Source organism: Strix aluco, chromosome 9 (assembly GCF_031877795.1).
Source record: "Strix aluco isolate bStrAlu1 chromosome 9, bStrAlu1.hap1, whole genome shotgun sequence".
Classification (NCBI taxonomy): Eukaryota; Metazoa; Chordata; class Aves; order Strigiformes; family Strigidae; genus Strix; species Strix aluco.
Window position 1 is genome coordinate 6,507,038 of NC_133939.1, and position 20,771 is coordinate 6,527,808.

General features: G+C 43.8%; 2 protein-coding genes across 2 annotated transcripts in view; one reads left to right on the forward strand and one right to left on the reverse strand.

The window, feature by feature from the left end:
- Positions 1–2,963: 2,963 nt before the first annotated feature.
- Positions 2,964–18,630, reverse strand: PLEKHB2 (pleckstrin homology domain containing B2). The gene is made up of 8 exons (XM_074833594.1): positions 18,505–18,630; positions 15,032–15,087; positions 14,269–14,421; positions 12,847–12,949; positions 11,834–11,873; positions 8,693–8,782; positions 7,406–7,520; positions 2,964–5,331 (listed from the first exon to the last, which is right to left on the reverse strand). The coding sequence occupies exons 2-8, from the start codon at positions 15,066–15,068 to the stop codon at positions 5,195–5,197; spliced, it is 675 nt and encodes a 224-aa protein (XP_074689695.1). The 5' UTR covers positions 15,069–15,087; positions 18,505–18,630; the 3' UTR covers positions 2,964–5,194.
- FAM168B (family with sequence similarity 168 member B) overlaps positions 18,628–20,771 on the forward strand; it is a 47,608-nt gene continuing 45,464 nt past the window's right edge. Inside the window, exon 1 of the mRNA XM_074833597.1 lies at positions 18,628–18,645. The gene's annotated coding sequence lies outside the window, so the exon portion shown is untranslated. The remainder of the gene's footprint in view (positions 18,646–20,771) is intronic.

A 20,771-nucleotide genomic window follows, 5' to 3' on the forward strand; every position in this document is an offset into this window, starting at 1 on the left:
CCAAGTTAATTACTGTGGTTGCATTTAGTGACCACAAACAGGACAGAGAATGCAGTAGAAGGGGAAGGAGTAACAGAGGCAAAGCCCATTCTCTAAGCTGTTGCCAGGTCAGGAGCATGGCTGCTCAGGAAGGTACGGAGCTGCTAAGCCTTGCACAGCAAACTTAGTTTTCTAACTTGTTCTGGTGCAGAAATTTCAGTAAAGGTGGCTTCTGTGATGGGCAGGGTTAAGTGTACATAATTATCTGCTCAGCCTAGTAAATCCATCATATGGAACTGATGGCTGAAAAAAATAAGCATAGCCAGCACAGTATGCGGGGGAGAAGAGCGATGTGTACTCCCACATTAACTGATGGGTTGAAATAGCAGTTTTGTTTTCGTTTCTCCCCCAGATTAGTGGCTAAAAAAAAAAATCACCACCCCTCAACAGTAAGGAAAAAAAAAGGTGCGTATAGTAAGGGTAATGGTTTACAAAATGTACTGTGGTCCTCTGACAAATAGTTTAATTCCCAGCAAATGTGTGAGATAGTCTGCCTTTAGGTGATGAAGCTAGTTGTGGTCATTTAGTGTCCTTGTCTAAGCAACCTTACTGATTGTACCCAACTCCACTGAAGCAATTCATAAACAGGAAATACCAATACAGCAACCAGTAGCATTTTGCCCAGAGCAACATCTGTGCTCCAAGCTGCTTACGGTAATACTAAACAGTACAAATCTGTGATAACACAATGTCAAATGGTAAATCTGGATCAGCATTACATATATCCAGGGTTAAGCATTTTTGAGTCAAAGCCTTCAACTCCATTAAAAAAGAAATAGGCCTTAACTCTAATCTTGGTATAGTGGTGTGTGGAGTTACTCTGCTGATTTCACAGACATCATCTTTATTAAATGGTAATGGAGATGACTGAGGTATGTCAGCCTGAGCTCTCCAACAGCCACAGTTGTCTTAGTTCATTTTCCTACCAAGTCAAGTCACCCTTGTAATTGCTTGGGGAAGACTGGAGGTGCACGGAATTGGTCATGCCACTGTTTCCTTCCATCCTGTAAGCTGACTACATGTTTGAAAAACATAGACATCTACAGACTAACTAAATGAGAAATGTTGAATAAAGGCTAGTAAATATGTCAAGACAAAACAATTACACTTAAATATGAATTTTATTGCTAAGGGTATTTTGCTATAAATTAATAATGAGAATGAGGACATATACTAAAAGCAGCAGTTGAGATGGAGAGTGCACAAGAACATGAAGGATTGGGGGGGGACACAACACATCTGCTGCATGCTACCCTCCATGACTTATACATGTTTATCTTTGTTGTGTCATGAGGAAGAAAAGCCACAAACACATCGAAGAACACAAGTGTGAATGTTCTCCTTTACCCAACTTGCTTAGCTGGTTCCATCACCTATTGAATCTCCCCTGAAGAACAAACGAAATGAAGCCAGTGTAGTGTGACATTTAGGGTAGCTCTATCTAGATGCAGCTCAGTGTGCTTCAGCACTAGAAAAGAAATGTTTTTGCCAAAGGTCAGTGCACTTACTCTGTATATAAACACTTCCTGCCCCCTGCTCTCTAGTTCACAAGCCTTTACCCACTCCCTGGAAGAGGCTGGCTCCCTATCCCCCCCCAGTTCAAGCAAAAAAAGCCAACAGCTGTTTTCACATGTAATGAAGAATTTGGGAGGGGGCCCTGGTTCATCTCTTTAATGTGGTCAGGCTTAACAGAAAGCTGAGCATTTCCACCCCATTCTCTGGAAGCCTGGCTCTGTCCAGATGTCCACAACTGAGAATCCAAAAGTAACTAGTCATAGATGAACATCTAGACCCATGACCTCTGTAAGCACTGACATTTAATTCTGAACAGACTGTAACTGCTATACAAATCAACTGATAGTGTACACTGCAGTGGCTGTGGACCTCCCACAGCTTTAGGGAGGTCAAGTATTGGGCCCCAGGTAGGAAAGCGTGTGCTTGGATGCTGTGCAGGTGTAACTGGAATCACATCATCATGAATAGCACTGTTTGGAAATGAACACCTGTTTAGGACTATCATTTCTATCTGTTTTGAGAATGATCTTGCCCCACCCACTACCTCTTCCCATCACTATGGTATCACCCATCTGCAGAAGCAGGCATGGCAGTCCCTCCAGGCCCTGAAATTCACAGGGGCTTTGCTCCTTCAGCTCACGCCAGCATCTACACAAACTGCAGATATATGAAGTACTGGACTGGGCAGCGAAAGGCTATCGAGTCATGACATGTATCCAGCCAGACACTGTTATAGATACGACCAAACCTCCACTCTGTTCCTGAGCCACAGGAGGTACAGCCATGTCTTCAGGAAGCAAGTCTATGAGCTTTACCAACCAGTGAATTGCAGCGGCTATCCCCCTGCTGCTGCTTTGTGCACCAAGACATTTCCACTTCTATCTCTGCAGTGAGATCAGAAAGGCTACAAGCACCTGCAGTAAGGTAACTGCTCTCTTGACTTTATGTTCTAACACAGTCTTGTACATTTGCTTTTTAGGCTCTAAATGCCTATGCTACCAGGATAGAAAAGTAGCTCATGATTTTTTTATAAAAGCAGTCTATTGTAACTAAGATGGAACTAGAATCTTCAGCTTCAATTCATAAATTTTTTTCCCCTTGAGAAGGGTTATTTTTTTTAATGGAGACTTACTTCAATTTGAACTTTTAAAAATATAATTTCTTGCTTTGAATTCAACCCAGGAATGTTTTGCAACCAACAGAGTCTTTATCTTATATACTTCACTTGAAGAAAGTGGGGACTTAGACACAGTCATCTCCTGAAAGCACAAGAGACATGTTCCCCTGCTGTGATCAAAAGCTCTTGCAAAAAAACCCCCACACAATATAACTCTGAACTTAAAATAAATTGCTAGCTGATTCACTTTGTGCTATTCTTTCACAATCATGAAATTCAAAAGAAATCACAATGATGTTCAATTGTTTTATTCTCCCCCACCCTTTACAAGCTAAATGTCACACAAGGAGAAGAGGCAATGGAGGCATTCTACAGAACTAGTTATATTGTAACATGCAAACTAAACAGCAGTGTAGACCTGTAATCAGCTTCAAGGTTATCTCAAGGCTTAAAAAGGGTAGAAATGTTTGTTCACTTAAGTTCCAGACAGTCACCATCTCTTTCTGACCTCAAGGGTACCAGGCCTCTAAGAGAACTTCAGTAGTGTACTCCAATTTCTTTTGGTTTGGACTAGCAATAGGAAACTTTTACTTTAGTTCTCTTTTGAACATCCAACAAGTCCTTCCAGTACATACCACTGGCAGAACACATGCAGCTTGTATTAATCTGTGAAAGAACATGCATGCATATTGATGTACGACTCCAAACCAAAGTTTCTTGAAACAAGTTTACATTCTGTGGACTAGGCCCAATCTTTGTAATGCAGCCAAGATTACATCTGTCTGCTCGCTTCCGATGCTTTCAGTTTGTTGGATTAGTCCAAACAGTCCTGAAAGCTTAGTGCTCCCCCTGGCTGCTACCCAAACTCTTGTCCAAGGCCTCTATTGCTTTAACATGTAGGACAGAGCCAAGACAGCTTTAGGATGAAATGAAAAAGGTTAGGGCTTGATCTAAATTTATATGGGTGCAAGTTCTCATTTATTTTCATCTTTCCTGAGATACCCCAAAACCCCATGAACCTTAAGGAAATTAATCTACTTCTGAATGAAAGCCTAAAAAAGACTTAACATATTAAAACAGTATGAATACAGGAAGCTGAAAGTAGAAGTATAAAAATAAGTCCTCTTTCTATAAAGAACTCAACTTAGGCACCCTGCCTCTTATACCTGAATAAGAAAGCACGTGCATTTCTTCAGAGCTTTCTTTCCCCTGCCAAGCACAGCTCAGCATGGATAACAACAGGATCAGGTAATAGGTCACACACATAACAGCTGCACTCCAGGTTACAGTCCACAGCACAGCAGCCTGCAGGAGCACACTGTCTGAGGAACCAGACATACAAGCAAAGGCAGCCAGGTTCCTTGGAGTGTTTTCCTTAAGTCATGGAGGGAAGAGACCCGCTGAACGCGAGGGGGAAGTGTGCACAGAACAAAACCAGGCTCAGCTGTGCTCAAAACTTAGTTGCAAATAATGAACCTGGTTCAGGAGACCCTGGAGGCCAAGAAGCAGACATTCTATCCTAGCCCTGGCAAGGCAGCTGATATCAAAGTGCCTGTGTGCAAGGTCTATTTGTGCTGTTGTCTCCCCTCTTGACTATTACGGCCTGCAGAGGAGTTCTGGTAGCCCCAACAGGGCAGGGGGTTGTTTAAGTCAGTTTTTCTCCTGCAGACTCTACAGAGCAATAGCAGTATGAGCAAAGACACTAGACAATGGCCTCTTCCTCAGCAATGCACAGTGTCTGAGGCGACTGTTCTACAGACAAGGAGGACCACTTGCAAAGCTGAAAATCCATTACTTCCATCTGAGCAGAGAAGAGTGATTCAGGAAAAAGAGGGGGGTGGAACAACAAACACTAGTCTTCCCTGCTACTGGTCATTCACATTTCTGGGAGAATAAAAGAACTGGAGTGCTGCCACTTCTTAGCAGTTTGCTTTTATGTTCTCAAAGACAACTTCACTTGGATGGTGTGAGGGACAGGTACAGGACTCCACCTGAGAAAATACACTACCATCTGCAGGCAAGTTTGAAAACAAAAAACTCCTCGAGCATGGCAGACTACCTAATGCCAAGGAGTTTCTGCTGAGCTATATGTTTGTCCAGGGAATGTTTAGAAGCCAGTAGTACATATACACTAATGCAGGGCTCCTGTAAGCTGCCTGTTTGGACCAGATTTTAGACCCCCCAAAAAAATCCTTTTTTTACGGTGTTCACAGTAACAGTCTGTTCATAAAGCTAGTGACTGCTACCATATTACATTGGTGCTCATACTGATCCTTACCAGTACCAATCCTTCTAACGCCAAACATCAGGGCAGAATTCAAGTGCAGCACATGCCATCTCCAGCCACTTAACCAAACGGTGCCTTTAAACTCTCCTTTTAAGACAGTTAAGAATCAGTTATTAAGATATCACTACTGAAAAATAACTATTGCATTTCTTAAAGTTTAACAGTAAACAACATTGCAAATATATTATTGCACACAGTAAAGGTTTTTGGAACTACAAAGATAAGGAACGGGTAATCTAGAAGACCCAGAATAATGATCCCAGAGCCATTCCAGTCGCTGCTCCAGCAAGCATGCCCAGTGCAAGATCTCCGTCGCTGTCACGGTAACGCTCTCGAATGATGATGTGGTTTGCAGGGGGCTGGCCATAAGGTCCTAGGTAATAAGAGATTGTTAGAAGGAGGGCAAAAGAAATGTGTATCTTAATACCATGCATTGCAATTCCAAAACACGCCCATTCTTTCACCCTCTTCCACTGAACACTAAGATGATGTCAGCTACAAAGGTAGAATACATCTCTGCTTTGGATTCAGCCCCCACATTTATTAAATAAATCCAGAGGCCTAGCAACACTTCTAGCCTTGTAAGAGTTTAATATCTGGGAGAAAAGCTCATCACAAATGTAAAACTGAACACTGTTCTGCATTTGTATTAGCAAAGAACCTCTGAATTACTTGTATCATTCTATCAAACACTTAGTGGATTTAATGCAAGAAATGGGTCTAAAAATCAATTTAGCCTTCAAGTTAAGGCAAATAGTGCAGTTCCCCCTCCAAAAAAATGTTTGGCAGCTCTTAAGCCAGTGGTTTGTCAGAAACTGTGTATCAGTTATTTACTTTGCAATTACTGCCTACTGCTTCAATTCAGCCTTTACATCCTGGGCTGATCTGTTGTGTGGTGACAGCTGCTACATTTCTTTTCGGATGAAGACTGGCCCACTACTCAGGAGTTAACCTATGACTCAAGAAGCCACCAATTGACCGGTACAAGCTCCACCTGTCATGTTTTGTGACTTAGCTCCTACCTGCAAAGCAAACATAATAGTACTGCTTTCCCTTCCAGACACTTCAGGAAGATTAAATATTCTTGGAGATACTGCAGTGCTTTTGCTAACTGATAGTGAAGTAATCCAACTAATACAACTGGAAAAGGCTCTCGCTGACTTTCAATGATGCATGACTGGGAACCTCATGAGAAGGATTACATCAATTCAGAGAAAAAGCAATGAAGCCGAAAGTACAGGGGTTAAGTTGCTAGGGGTGAACTTGACCCCTAAGATTTAGTTGCAGTAACCCTACTGAAGGAAAGCATTGAGGCTTGGTTACTATGCCCAACCTATAACTAGTATCTTAACACACTGGACTTGCAAACTGTTTAGGAGAGTTACTGTTTAATGTTGGATTTTTATCATACAAGTTTCTGAGGCTTGATTTCCAAGGCCTGCTGGTAGTTTTTAAAAATGGTTCTTGGGACTTGAAACAAGCTGCTGCTTTTCAGCTGCTGAGAACCAACAGAACCCACCTTCCTCTGTGTTTGCTATGATCTGTATCTTAGGATCACTAACCTAGATGAGGAAAGCTTTAAAAGCTTTAGGCTGATGCACCTCCCTTGTAATAAAAAATGGAAAAGGCAGACCTGACAAATGTCAAATGGAAAAAAAAAATCCTCCTCAAAACTGACAAAAATTCTGAAGAGATTCTTGCTTGCAGAGCCAGATCATAAACAATTAGTAAGTTAAATCTTCTGATTTATATTACCCTTACTACTCTAAAGCACCAATTCTGTAGGATTGGGGTGCTCTATGCAAAGCTAATCCTAAATTAAGGGGACTAAGCTTAAAAGCACACCCTAAAATTTTACTCCCTTTCCTCTTTTATGGGGATTGAAAGCTCTACAAACCTGAACAGAGCAATACAAGACTTCACAAGGCTGAATGTACTGCCTTACAGCAATTCCAGCATGCAGGGAAGGAATCAGTTACAACCATGCTTTGGGAGTGAATTTACCTTTGACACTTGCATTTAATTCTGAGGTCATAGCTGAATGTCAGTGTTGAAATAATTAAGCTAGGTATAATAGCAATAGATGAATCAAAAGCTCTGTCTGATTCAGTACTCCGTACTGGGCATTGTCTTGTTCTGGCTCTTCTATCTTTGCTTAGAAAACATGCTGCCTACTGTAGTTAGAGAGTTTTGTGTGCTTCAAAAAGAGTTTATTTAAATACGCTGGGATCACATTGGGAAGGTTAAATCACTTAATAGAAACTTCACTGCGCTCGCTTATTGCAAAAGGGTAAGGAGACTTGGTTCCAGTTACAAGTCAGGTTTCTTTCTGTCGCTCTGTCATCCAGAAGTGGTGCGTGGTAAAGGATGGTGATTAATAGAATTAAAGCCAGAAAGACTGACTCAACTTCTCTAGGAAGGTGAAGGATATGGTTCATACTGATTACCTTGGTATGGATACTGATAGGGAACAGCATAAGCTTGTCCATTGGAGGCATAGAAGACTTGAGGACCAGCAGGCGGATACGCACCATTGTACTGATCGTAGCCATAGCCGTAAACCTGGTGAAATTAAAAATACCCATTACAAAAGCATTCTTTGCTATGTATCCAATTATACACTTTGTTCAATTCTCCCTCATTTCTAAGGCAGTCAAAGTTTTACTAAAATATCCAGTCTGTACTGATATACTCTATCTACTCACTGGAAAGGATTCAGAACAGCTGCTTGCAAAAATAAGTGCTCCTAAGCAGCTTTTGCTCTCCACCCTTCCTGGAGGGTGAATGGCAGAGGCAGGGCCTGGAACATCAGGCAGAGCCACAGCAGCATTACCAGCTTCTCCTCTCTGCCCTCATGCCAACAGCAGCTCTCTGGAGAGCTCAGAAGTGCCAGGCAAGCAGCAGCTGATCCCAAGAAACTCCAACCAACTTCCCTCTAACACACTGCAAGTAAATGTCAGATCCAGGACAAACACTCTGTAGCTGTACGCTTTGGAAGCAGTTTTGTTCTCCGAAAGGGAAGGCCTGCTGCTAGTCCTGATACAGCTCCCAGTACCACATCTAGTTCTTAACAACTATTTCTAACAGCGATGGGGTGGAGCAGAGCATCTATAGTGCAACAAGTAATACTACCCCAAACTATGCCCTTGAGTATCACTGCACATCAGTCAGAACATCCAGAAATCCCCAATGTATACTGGTTCAGTGCCAATGCTGCTCCTTCTCCACTGCAAAAGAACTGTGCATCCAGGAGCTAGAGTTATTGTGTTGCTATGACATCTTGGATACAACAAAATCCTTATGTGTTAAGAGTGACAGCTCCAGTCATTAAATCCTATTTTTAAAACTCCTGATTTTATATCCTTCCAGTGCTTACACAATGTGAAAGTGTAGTCACACCTCCTTATGTTAAAAGCTGCACCGCCAATATTTTTCAAGATTAGCCAAATAACTTCGGCACTGTCTCTAAGAAGCTTTATTTTCCAAGTTCACTCAGAAGCCATACCTTTATATACCTCCCAACCCAAATCTGCTTTCTCCCTTTCAAAGGAAATCCATCTCAAATAGGAGCAACAATAGATTGTTAGTGCCTTACTCTTACTCTCCTTTTGTACAAACCTTCAAGCTGGATCTAACTGTGAAACACAGCACTTTGGGAGTACGATTTGAGTACATGAAGGATGGCTGCTTCTGCTACCTCGCTTATTTTAATGCTTCCCGACTGCAACTCTTACCTCAGGTGACGGTGTGGCATAAGCTGTATAGGGAGGAGGGGCTGAAGAAATGGCCGTCTCATCGTACATCACATCAGATCCCATGTAGCCCTAAACACCATGGCAAGGTAGCAGTTATCACCAGTTAGAGTAGTGCAAGGATTAAAACTTAATGACCCTAAAGAAAGAGTAACCTTTAGACGTGCTGCATGTTAAGAAAGCAGTGAGTACCTTATAAAACACTGCAAAAAGAAACTACTTGGAGAGCAGACCTGGGAGAATACACATGCCTGATCAACCACAGGAAGGAACCATAAAATTTCTTACCTGAGTGTGCACACACACACATGCATACATGTATGTGCAAGCACACCGACTCCTCCCATCATTTCATAGGCTCAGTTTTAGAAACTACCCTCTTGTTCATCCTCCATTTTCAGATAAAGTCTCCACAACTAAGCTAGCTGCTTCCTGGCACCCTAGAGTGGTATCACCAAGTTCTGCAAGAGCAGATGAAGCAAACAAATGCAGTAGCCAAAAGTGGCACCTGAACACTTTAGCAGAACACTGTCACAGTTCTCAGCTACCTCTCACTTTCTGGCTGTGAGGAGACATTTAAAAAAAAAAATACAGTAAGAAGAGGTTTAACTGTAGGGATTTGGGGGCTTGGTTGTTGTACTGGGTCTGGCTGAGCCGGAATTGGTTTTCCCCTGTAGCAGCCCTCATGGTGCTGTGTTTGATGTTGGGAGCTGGCAGGGTGTTGATAGCACACTGGTGTTGTGGCTACTGCTGAGTAGTGCTTACACAGCTCCAAGGCTCTTTCCGACATTCCCCGCCCCCCCCCCCCCCCAGTGGGACGGGGTGGGCAAGATCTTGGGAGGGGACACAACCAGGACAGCTGACCTGAACTGACCAAAGGGATATTCCAGACCATATGACGTCTGCTCAGTATAAAGCTGGGAGAAAGGAGGAAGCGGGGCGGGGGGGGGTGTCACCCTTGGTCCTCTGAGGCAACCACTACGTGTATCGGAGCTCTGCTTCCTGAGAAGGCCCGACATCGCCTGTTAATGGGAAGTAGAGAATAAATCTGTTTTCTTTTTTTTTTTTGCTTCCGCACGTGGACCTTTGCTTCGCTTTGCTTATATTAAAACTGCTTTTGTTTTACCCACAAGGGTTGGCTATCTTATATTCTTTCCCCTCTTTGCCCTGTTGAGAAAAAAGGGGAAGGGGGGGGAAGTGATAGAGTGAGTTGGTGGGTACCTGGCATTTAGCCAAGGTCAAAGCACCACAGTTGTTTTTAGGGAATTACTTTGCAAATGCCACCTATAATTCTGGTCCTTTTTGGAGGCAGCCATGAGGCAAAGGTGATAACTTACTTGAATCCATCTACAAGGAGCTCCCAAAGAAACTCAAGATTTGTTACAGTAGCCTTGTATTCTTGCTCCTAATATCAGAAGTCTACAGTGATGCTCTTAGTGCCCTATCCCAAGAAAAAAAAAACAGCTCCTTTTTTTTAATTTACAAGGGAGTGCTTTAATAGCTCAGTAGAGAATGTTCCTATGGTCTCCTGTACCTGGACTATAGAAAGACTTTTGAGGGCACACTATGGCTGTATCTTAGGTCAAACTTGTGGTGGAGGTTCTAAAGATTGCTTGAAACACACTGTTGAAAGCACTATATGAAGAGGCAGTTATTTTCACCACCTGAGAAAAAGTCCAGCAAATGCTCACATCTTAGCAGTAAACATATTCTGTTCTGCTACAAGAAACTCTACAGGCATATGACACAAGCCTGCAAACGTCTGTAAATGACACAGTTCTCAAAGCTAGGGTGATCACCCTGCTATTCCAGTAAAGTTATGAAGTGCTGCGGGATGCTCGGTATTTTTGAAAGCCGTGTCAGACACCTACAGATGGATTAACTGCTTAGTTCAAGTCCTTCTTGGAGACATTTAATAGCTTTGGAAAGTGCTAATTTATAAAACTACTTGTGCAGAGAGCTACCTGCCCTACCTTCAGTAGCAGGGGTCTGCCTTGCTGACAAAGGTGATGCACTGGCAAGTTTTGAATGCCATCTAGCAGGGCTGGCAGCTGAGTGTCAGAGACATGAAAAGCAGCAGCTCCTAACTCCTGAACCAGGAGTCACCATCGCACACATAAGCAAGATAAAGCCCCTACAACTAGAGCAGATGGACCATGAGTGTTGTGTCCTCTGCGTGAGGACAATTCCTTCACTTCTCATTTAGCACCATGAAGCATGGCTCCAGTCAGAGGCAGTCATATCCAGGGCAGTTTTGCTATGACAAGTGTTTGCTTTGGGTATCTACAGATCTAAGTTACATCATATGACAGATGCCTCAGTACAGTGGCAATGTTAATGTGACCCTTCAAAAATCGAGATAAGATTCTACAAAACCCAGCATTTCCTCATGAAACAGAACCATCTCAGGTTGGTTCAGTCTAGCCATCTAAGGAAAGTTAATGCTGAAGTGTAGCCTGGAGGAAAAACAAATTAACAATACCCACAAGTGGATGGATGTGGGTCCCCAAAGATACAGTTCTCTAGAGAATTCCAAGACTCACAGAGAGGCTTGTATGATTCCTGACCTCTTCGCTCTCCACAGCTAGCATGCCGATGGAGAGGTAATATATTCCTTCTCGACATGCCTGCACTCCCCTCCAAGCACCTCTTGCTCCTCCCCTAGTCTCCGCCAAGAAGCATCCCACAATGTAATGGATCTATATTAACAAACAGCTTCTTTGCAGTAAACTTCCTTTAGTGCTGCACCTGTTATGCAACAAATCCTAGTAGTGGAAAGTGCATTTTTACTCGTTGCAGATTTACTTTTTGCCCACAGCCTCAGTGCCTACTTCCCTTACAGATCAGCTTCTCAAACATTCACTTCCACCCAGAGAAATCATTCCCTGAAATCACTCACTTCCACCCAGCATGTATTTGCCTGGACTTGGCTGCAAGGATGACATGTGCTTGTGATCCAGGGGATCATTCTTCTCCCACCCACAAGCCTTACCATCATGCTCATGACCCTGTTCTTCTCTAGCAGGGAAGGATGGAACATGATTTCAGAAGTAAACTGCTGGACCACACATAACACTGATGTGCTGCTTCTCTATCAGTATAAAGTCTAGGTAGTACACTTACTGTGTTTGTTCTGGCGTCCTGGAGAGCAATTTTCCATGCCCTGCAAAAAAACTGCCATTGTTTAGTGGAACACTAAAAATTAATGCCACCTTTTCTTTTTAGGACTATGAAAAAAACAAGGCTAGCAACTAGAGGTACTGCAGGAGCAGAGTTTAAGACACTGCATATGTCAAAGCCTAACGATACAGTAAAATGAATGCACAAAGGTGTTACACCAAGATTGAGAAATAATTACTTTCTTTGCAGAGCTGAGAAGGAATAAGGAGGAACATGAGAAGGAACAGATGCGGTTTTGAAGGTCGTCACTGCAAGCACAACAGCCAGGCAATAGGCAGCCACGCTCAGGATAAGGTAATAGGAAGAGATGCACCAGGGAAGTTGTATCTCCTGTCTGAACAGCTGCATCTGTGCTGACCACAGTGGGGGTCTTGACGCTATTACGGTTTGAACAGAAGGTACATATACTGCACTCAGATACTCCTGTGCCATATGGCTGGGAGCATGCTCGATGCACCGTGCATACTTGGCAAATACTGATGATAGAAGTTATCTAACTATACATACAGGTATACAGCTATACATACAGCTATATATATACATATAACTATATATATAGCTCAGTTGAGAGTTCACAATAAAGGAGTAGCCTTCCCTTCACTACTGATTGGGATGTCCTTGGGCTATGCAGGGTCAGGTACTACTTGAAAAATGGGAAAAGTGAAAAAAAAAAAATCTGTTCAGCCAGTCTTGCATTAACCATATTAGTAAGATTCTTTTACTCCTTCTCACCCTTCAGTGTTTTGAGTGGCTTAACTTGCAGTTAGTTTGCATGAGCTAGACAACCTCTTACAGGAGAGCTATGTTTTTGTCGCTGAAAACTTGCTTTTACTTGTTTGAAAACTTTCTTAAAACATATCTCAAAGTCCAAAGAAAGGAAAATAGTTAGGGAGAAAGTGAAAAAGAAAGATAAAAGAAGAAGAGGCAGCAAAACCAATATTCTCTGGCAAACTTACAGGCAGTCATCTGCACTCTCTGCACAGAGGTTGACTGTCCTCCCATCACGGCAAACAATCTGCAATAAACAGTCTCTCTGCTTCCCCTCTGGAGGCTGGAAATCTGAGTCAGAAAAAACAGACAAGTTATAAAATGTCGATAACCAGAATTTCATGATCGCATTTACAAGAAGGGAGATAGTTTATGCAAAAGTCTGGACAAAATAAACAGTTGTAGCTGCTTTCCATGGCATCAGAATAAATTACAGAAGGAAACAACCTGTTCTTGCTCTTTAGAGTGTCCTGAAAGTAAGTCGCTCTGGTCATCATTCCTAAGAAATGCAAGTGTCCAACAGCTGAACCAATCCAGACTTAGAGTAAGTGGTCTCCAATACTTGTGTTCTCCACTTGTGTCAGCATCAAGTGGAGTACTAACAAATGCTAGAAGTGAATCAGCCAAGGTTTCCCATTTCTAGTCCTGTCTCTCACTCCATCCAGCACTGTAACTACACCAGGAACACTCTATAATCAGACACACAAGCCTACTGTGAACGTCCCATTCTCACATGCATGCCTGCCACCTGCATATATTGTACACTGTCCTTACTGAGTTTTAAAAGTATCAAACCCTAACCTAATCTATCACATGGTAATAGCATGCCGTGGGTATCTATAAGGGAATTTAGTAGTTGGTTGGCTTGGTTTTTTAGGGGGGGGAGGTTTTAACAACAATGAAGTTGCACACTTCTTGGACACGTTTGCTTCTGCAGTAGTGCTGTAAATGGTTGTCGTGGTTTAAACCCAGTCAGCAGCCAAGCACCATGCAAGCCGCTCACCCTTCCCAGCCCCGGGGGATGGGGGAGGGAATTGCAGGGATAAAGGTAAGGAGACTTGTGAGATATAAAGTTTAATAATTGAAATAAAATAGCCTAATAATAATAGTAATAATAATAGAAAATACAAATGGGTAATGCACAATGTGATTGCTCACCACCTGCTGACTGATGCCCAGCCTGTCTCTGGCTAGCGATCCCAGAGAAGTGAGAAACCCGAAACCACAATCCCGGAAGCGAGAATGAGCTTCCTGATCAACCCTCCTCTATCTACTGAGCATGACGTTGTATGATACGGAATATGCCACTGGCCAGTTTGGTGCCAGTGCTCTGGCCGTGCTCCCTCCCAGCTTCTTGTACACCTGCACACGGGCAGGACATGGGAAGTTGGAAAGTCTCTGACTTCTTAGCAACAACTGAAAACATCAGAGTGTTATCGACATTCTTCTCATACCAAACCCCATACTGAATCCAAAACACAGAACTATTCTAGCTACTAAGAAGAAAAATTAACTTTATCCCAGCCAAATCCAAGATAGTGATATGCTGGGCAGGCACTGAAGTTGTAAAGCATCTCTGAATACACAAATCCCGAAGGTTTCATTATTACCTCGACATTCATTCCCCACTCTGAGGTTGATGCAGTGGATTCGCATGTGGATTTTATCTTCTATATCATGGCGATTTTGATCATCGTAGAATATTAAGCGGCCATCAGACCACAGGTCAAACCAGTTCTTCTTCCAACGCCGTAAAATAGTACCTTAAAAATCAGACAGTCACTTTTGAGGGCACATATTAGGAAGTATTTGTGTCCTAGAGTTAATAAAAAGTAAAACCAAGAAATCCCTCACAGTTGCCCCAGACATTCTGAGGTGCCAAGCAAAATCCTGTACTACAACATCCCCACTTCAGAAAACTACAGAAATAGGTTCCATGTTTTATCTAGTATTCAAAGTTTATTTTAAGTGCATAACCTGGCGCTTTACTTCTAACTTGCTGCAAGAACAAGCAGAGGGCATGACTAATTGAAGATATTAAATTAAGGTGTCAGGTAAAGTTTCCAAGTCTCCACTTATACAGAACTAATTACAGAGCAGCATCTGAAGCCGAATGCCAGTCAGACACCTCAGATATGGTATATCCTGTTTCCCACTGGTATACCCAAAAGGTCACATGGAAATGCTGTCATGACAGGTCATTTTGTGAAGTGTCCTAAAGGTTAAAAAAACCCCAACAAACCAACCAAAAAACAACCCACAGAGCTAGAGACTTGTTTTAGGAAAGACCTGGGAATTACTAAGTTGCTCTAATGTTTTTTGGAGAAGTTAGACACAGGGAGGAGACAAGGAGGTAAAAGGCCCATAACTTACTTTGCCGGAGCAGCCATCCACTCTTCACAAATGCCATTGTTGCTTAATCTAGTGGACTGAAGAGGAAGGCGAGAGGGAGAAAAACAGTTTTCAGAATTTCACAATAATACATTGGAAAGAGGCATCTCGAGGTAAAATGTCATATATTATAGCTGCATGTACCCAGCTAGTATTGCAGAGAGACACAGTAGATCTCAGCTGAAGATACTCAGTAAGGCACAACTAGTATTTTAGGACTTAACAAATGGAACAAATGTGCAATTGTAGCAATCCAACGTGACTACCAGAGACCACTTTTAAGTTTAACTGGAAAACGCAGAAGTTTACAGCTACCACTCTGGCAACATGGGGAAGAGACAAACTGGAGTGACTGTTTCCTGACTCACCACCAGTTCCTTTCAAAGTTCTTCTCTTGACATACGTGTGCTTCCTGTATTCTGCAGTCTCAAGTTACTAAGCTCCCTCACTTCCTCCCTACCCCCCTTTTTCTGTACTTCCTCTTCTTTTTTTCATTCACTGCCTCAAAGTTCAGCCAAAACACAAGCTGAAACAATTTAAACAGGAAGGAGAAAGCTTGTTTTATGACTTGTTTTTCCAAATCATCACTAGCTCCCTCCAAGATGAATTGAAATACGTTAAGCCCATACAGTGAGATGCCCGTTTATCCGCAACTTTTAAATGAAGCTTGAAATGGCATGGGAAGGACCCTGCTTAAATTCAAGTTATCACACATGACATTAAGCACTCGGCCACTGCACGCTGGTTTATGAGCACGCTAAAGAAAAGAGATCAAGCATAGGATATATCGGAGGATGAGTTTTTATTTTATAGCATAATAGTGTTCTGACTATTGTTCTAAAATGGATTAATAAAAATACAACTATCTGGATGCAACTGAACTAGAAAAACAAGAACAGAAGCATTTTAAGCCTCCCTTGAGAAGGCTACCTTTTCTAGAAATTATTTGTGGGGCCTGTAAGCCAATATGAGAGACAGATACTTAAACCTACCAGATAACATTCTACTTGTAGCAGCGTAAGAAGAGGGGGGAAAGGTGGCACAGTAGATTTGGTAGACAGAGGAACTCCTCCCAGACAAGGAATGTTTGTAAAGCTGAGGAGGAGGGGAGGGAGGACAAGAAGAGAGTTTTGTTATGTTCTAGTAAAATACAAATTTAGTAAGTATCCACTTATTTTCTGATAGATGTATATATGCCATCTTTTGGATATTACTTGTGGCCGTGTCCTCTTCACAGTACTGGGCAAATACAAGACTATAGCCAGCAGGATTTCACACTGAAGGAACACCACATCCAGCACAGGCTCGGGTGTGGTGGCAAGAACCACCTGCAGGTAAAGTTCAAACTCCAAGATAAACCTCTTGGCTTTTGTACCAGCTTGCTGGGAAAACAAACATTTAGCTGACAGCCCACTGAAAGGGAGTGGCACACTCCTCTCCTCTCCTGCTTTAATCCTGGTCACCCGGTCCTGCTCCAAGGTCTAAACACGATGTTGTCACCTGTCTATAGAGAGAGAGGGGCCAATTTATTCTTCCAAAGTAACAAAGCAGTACGAAGGACCTGAGCCTTGTTCTCCCCCCACACCAGTATATGCTTCTCACCCCCCAGATTCTCCTTTACAAGGAATAGCTGTCTTGCTCTTCATTTTCACAGGAATGGGTCTCTGCAATGGTGCTTCTATTTCTTCCAGTTTGCCCACTAAGGTGAAATCTTTTAATAGTCTAAGAGCCAATAAAGAACTTGCAGGAACTTCAGTTCTGTTGCGAGTGCTACATTAGGTCCTTGAATGTTTGTTGCTGCCTTTAAACCTACATCATAATTAGATTTAACTTAAACACATAAAGGGGAAGAAACTAAGAAGAAAGTATTTCTCCTGACAATTTAAGTTTTGCCTGTGATTACAGAATGTCTCACAGCTATCTAGGGCTACAACTGCAAAAGAGGCTTCAGCAGCTGTACAGCACCTTGCATGTAATCTCAGATGCAACAACTACATTTTCACAACACAGAATTTCAGTGCCCAAAACTTCAGCTCTGGATAGAGAGCAAGAAATCACATGGAACGATCTGTCAGCACTCGAGTAGGAGGTGCCAAAACAATGAGATATTCTTCTCTGGTCCTTTTTAAGCACAAGTGCTCACTTGAAGTCCTATGCAGTATTCACAGTCAACCCACATTATGTTTAAAAGAGTGTTTGCAGAGCTAGAAGGCAGCCTGGCAAGATCAGTTGCAACCAAGTATTAGTTGCCTGCTAAACTAGCTGAGTGCAACCAACATGGAAAACGGGATTTAAACAAAGCCAAATCAGTTCATCACCAACCTCAACAGAAGTTCCTTGGTGACTGAAATCTAAAAATGTAGCACTCTAAACTGAATGCAAGTTAAGAGTAAATGCAGCAAAGGGGCGGGGCTATTCCTTCCTGCTCCCTGCAATAGCAGCTTTCATGTTTTGCACGGAATATAATGTGGAATATTCAACAGTCTATTCCAGTTCACTTCTTGTTCTCAAACCCAGTTGGCTGGTAAGCAAAGCAAACTTCAAAACAAATCAAGTGTTTCTGCCTGCAGCTTGTAATTGCTGGAACAATTTTGATTAATGCAATCAAACTTGCAATGGACCCGATTCTGCAATCCCTGCAGACGGATGGGGCTTAGCCACGCAGACCTAACCACAGAGCCGAGTCCCAGGAGCCAGGCCGTGCCCGCGGACACCTTACTGTCACTTTATTCCCAAGACTTAGGGAGAGAAGTGTACAAAGCTCAGAGGAGTGTTCAAACGTACCCGACTTCACAGAATCAGAATCACAGAATCATCTCGGTTGGAAAAGACCTTGAAGATCATCCAGTCCAAACATGAACCTCACACTGACCATTCTCAACTCCACCAGATCCCTCAGCGCTGGGTCAACCTGACTCTCATCCCTCCAGGACTCTACCATTTGGCTCCCTCCCCCTTCAAACGAAGCAAGTTTTCTATTTTTGGAACTTTCTGACTCAACAACGCGCAGGCCTTTTTCCCCATGAAGTTGTGTTTACTTCTTGCCAGCCCGCTCCTGGCCCTGCGGGGAGATGCGGCTCTCTCCGTTCGAAGCCTGTCCGTACGGCAGCCGGCCGGTGCTGCGGGACAGCCGGTCTGGAGAAGCACCGTCCCGCCTCCTCCCGCTCCCCCCGGGCGCAGCTCCACCCGACAGGCCCCCGGGGGGCAGGCTGGGCCCGGGCCCGCTCCCGCCGTGACGGCAGGCTGCTAGCTCGCGGCTCCGCCGGCCGCGGCAAGGCGGCGGCTCAGCTTAGTTTAGCTTAGCTCAGCTCAGCTCAGCACCCGCCGCCGCCGGCCTCTCGCACGCTCCCCCCCCGCCGCCGGGCCGCGGGCTGGGCGCTACCGGCTCGCCTCGCTCCAGCGGCCGAGCCCTGCCCGGCAGCCCCAGCAGCCCCGGCCCCGCCGCCCCAGCCTACCTGCCGCCGCCAGCCCCACTCCGCCAGCGCAGCGCCGGCCCCGAGTGACGTCAGCCCGCCGCGCCGCCCCGCCCCGGCCGCACGGCCCGGGCTTCCCCCCCGCCCCGCCGCTGAGGCCTTGCGGGACGCGCCGCGGATTCGGTAGGGACGCGCCTGTGTCTGTTGGGATCCCTCCACGGGGCGGGGGGCAGCGGGGCACCGACCCGCGTGCGGGTCACGCAGCCTCTCGGGGCGCTCAGGGCAGCGCTGGCACGGGCAGCCCCCGCGCGCCTTAGTTACGGTTATGAAAGGGACGTTTTCTGATCTCCTGCCATGGAGCTGCGACGGAGAACGGCAGAGTCACCCTGGCCAAGCAGTCGCGGGAGCGTTCAAGGGCAGACGAGGCCAGCGAGTCCGTGACCTCCGCCGGGACGCTGCCAGGAACGGCCTCTGCGTGGTTCTCGCGTGACAGCTCCATCGGGGACAGGGCTGCCCGCAGGCTGCAGAGTCCGAACTGACCGAGAATGCGCCGTGGCACTATAGTTACCTTCACAATTCAAATTGTGTTTTCCATTTCTAACCCAAAATAAATGAGATAGTTACGGTTTAAAATGAGGAAAACCTCTTACAGAGATCTAATGTCTCCTTTGGGTGATGGAAATTCCAGTTAGAACTTTTCCCAGGCTCATCCTGGTAACATAGGAGAGAATATGACTCCTATCATCATTACATTAAGTGAAAAAGAAAAGAAGTAATTAGTTGGTTTGCTTCAGCCAATCTCTTTGTTATAAGACTGGACAATACAGAAGTAGTATTCATCATAGTTACAATTTCACTTAATCTGTCAGCAAGCTCCTAGACTTCCTCCTACCCATCTATTCTCTCTTCTTGAGCAGAACAGCAATTCTAACTCGAAATTACACAGAAAGCCTGTGATAGTGTAGTGCCTGGCTGTAGTGTAGTCCATGCTTTGATATATCTTTGAAGTACCATAAAAGTGGTGAAGGCAGAACAGGCAGGATAAAGAGAATCTCTCTGTGAATAGAACTGCAGGTTTCAGAACAACCAGTAAATGAGATTTGTGTAGATCAAATTCTGTTTATGTAGGAGTCCTTTCTCTGAGGATAAAACTGTTCACCTTTCATTGCTGAAAAAGTATTTTCAGAAACTTGAAGGTATTGGGTTAGGGGTGAAAGGCAAGACAATCTCTACACTGCGGGAGGGAGCAGTTTTCTGGAATGAAAAATACTCCTCTTGAGGATTTGGGAGCCTCAGCAGATCCTATCCTTGGCAAGCAGTCACTAGAGGACAGCTGCCTTTTTGGCCTGTGTTCAAAGTGTTGGCTGTCTGGGTTCATACAAAACTTGAGTTTTCAGATTATGTTTAAAACCAGTTTTAAAATTTATTGGGAAACTGTCATGGTGTTTCCTGAACGAATTACCTCCATGGGCACGGAACATCAAGATTCTGTTTAGTAGCCATGTCCTGTCCTGCATTGACCTTGGAAACTCAGGGCTGTGAGTCCAGAGTCAGGGCCCCTGTGATGGGAGTTCTGTGCCACACAGGTCCTACCTGAGGGTGTGCAACAGAGACACACATCCAGGAGACAACAGATCTTCAGTCTGCCAGAAACTCAAGCGTATGCTGGAAACCCAGGCAAACATATATTAGCTTATCATCTCATTAAATTCTGAAGTGTTTTGAATTAAATACGTTGGGCTCTGCATTTGCTGATGAAACTTTTATCGGGAAGTTTCTAACTAGCTGTGCTGTAGAGCTGAAGGCCTGAGTCTTAGCACCCTGAGCAAAAGAACTAGAATATTTAGATGAGTACTATGACAAATGTGGATTGTTTTCAATTTGTTTGCCAATGAAGTGTGGAAGTGAAGGCTTTTGTTGAAATTTTCAGCCTACTCATAATTGCACCTTCAGTTTGGTCACGTTCAAAGCATGGTGTGAGATTCATCCCTCACTAATAACTATAAAAAACCCAATGTTTGGAATGTTTCAGAGTTACCAAACCCCATTTTTTAACTCTCATTCTTGTCCTGAATCAAAGAAACCACACCTGAAGTTCAACTTGCCAGTTGTAGTTACAACATACTAGTTAAAATTCAATTGGAAAATTAAAATTCTAAATGCCTAAGAAATTGCTATTTGGAAAAATTGAGCCATATGGTGACTTATAATTCTTTGTCATAACGCAGCTGACATAATGCAGCTCTTCAATACATGCTAAATTTTGACTGCCACCAACATAAGCGTTTGAATTTTCACAGTCATTTGAG

Excerpts from the sequence above, each read along its gene's own strand:
- PLEKHB2 (XM_074833594.1), bottom strand. The coding sequence starts at position 15,068 with ATGGCATTTGTGAAGAGTGGATGGCTGCTCCGGCAAA. Across the intron at positions 8,783-11,833 it reads AGGACGCCAGAACAAACACA|GGCTACATGGGATCTGATGT; the intron begins GTAAGTGTACTA and ends CATGGTGTTTAG. Across the intron at positions 5,332-7,405 it reads CTATCAGTATCCATACCAAG|GACCTTATGGCCAGCCCCCT; the intron begins GTAATCAGTATG and ends CTTATTACCTAG.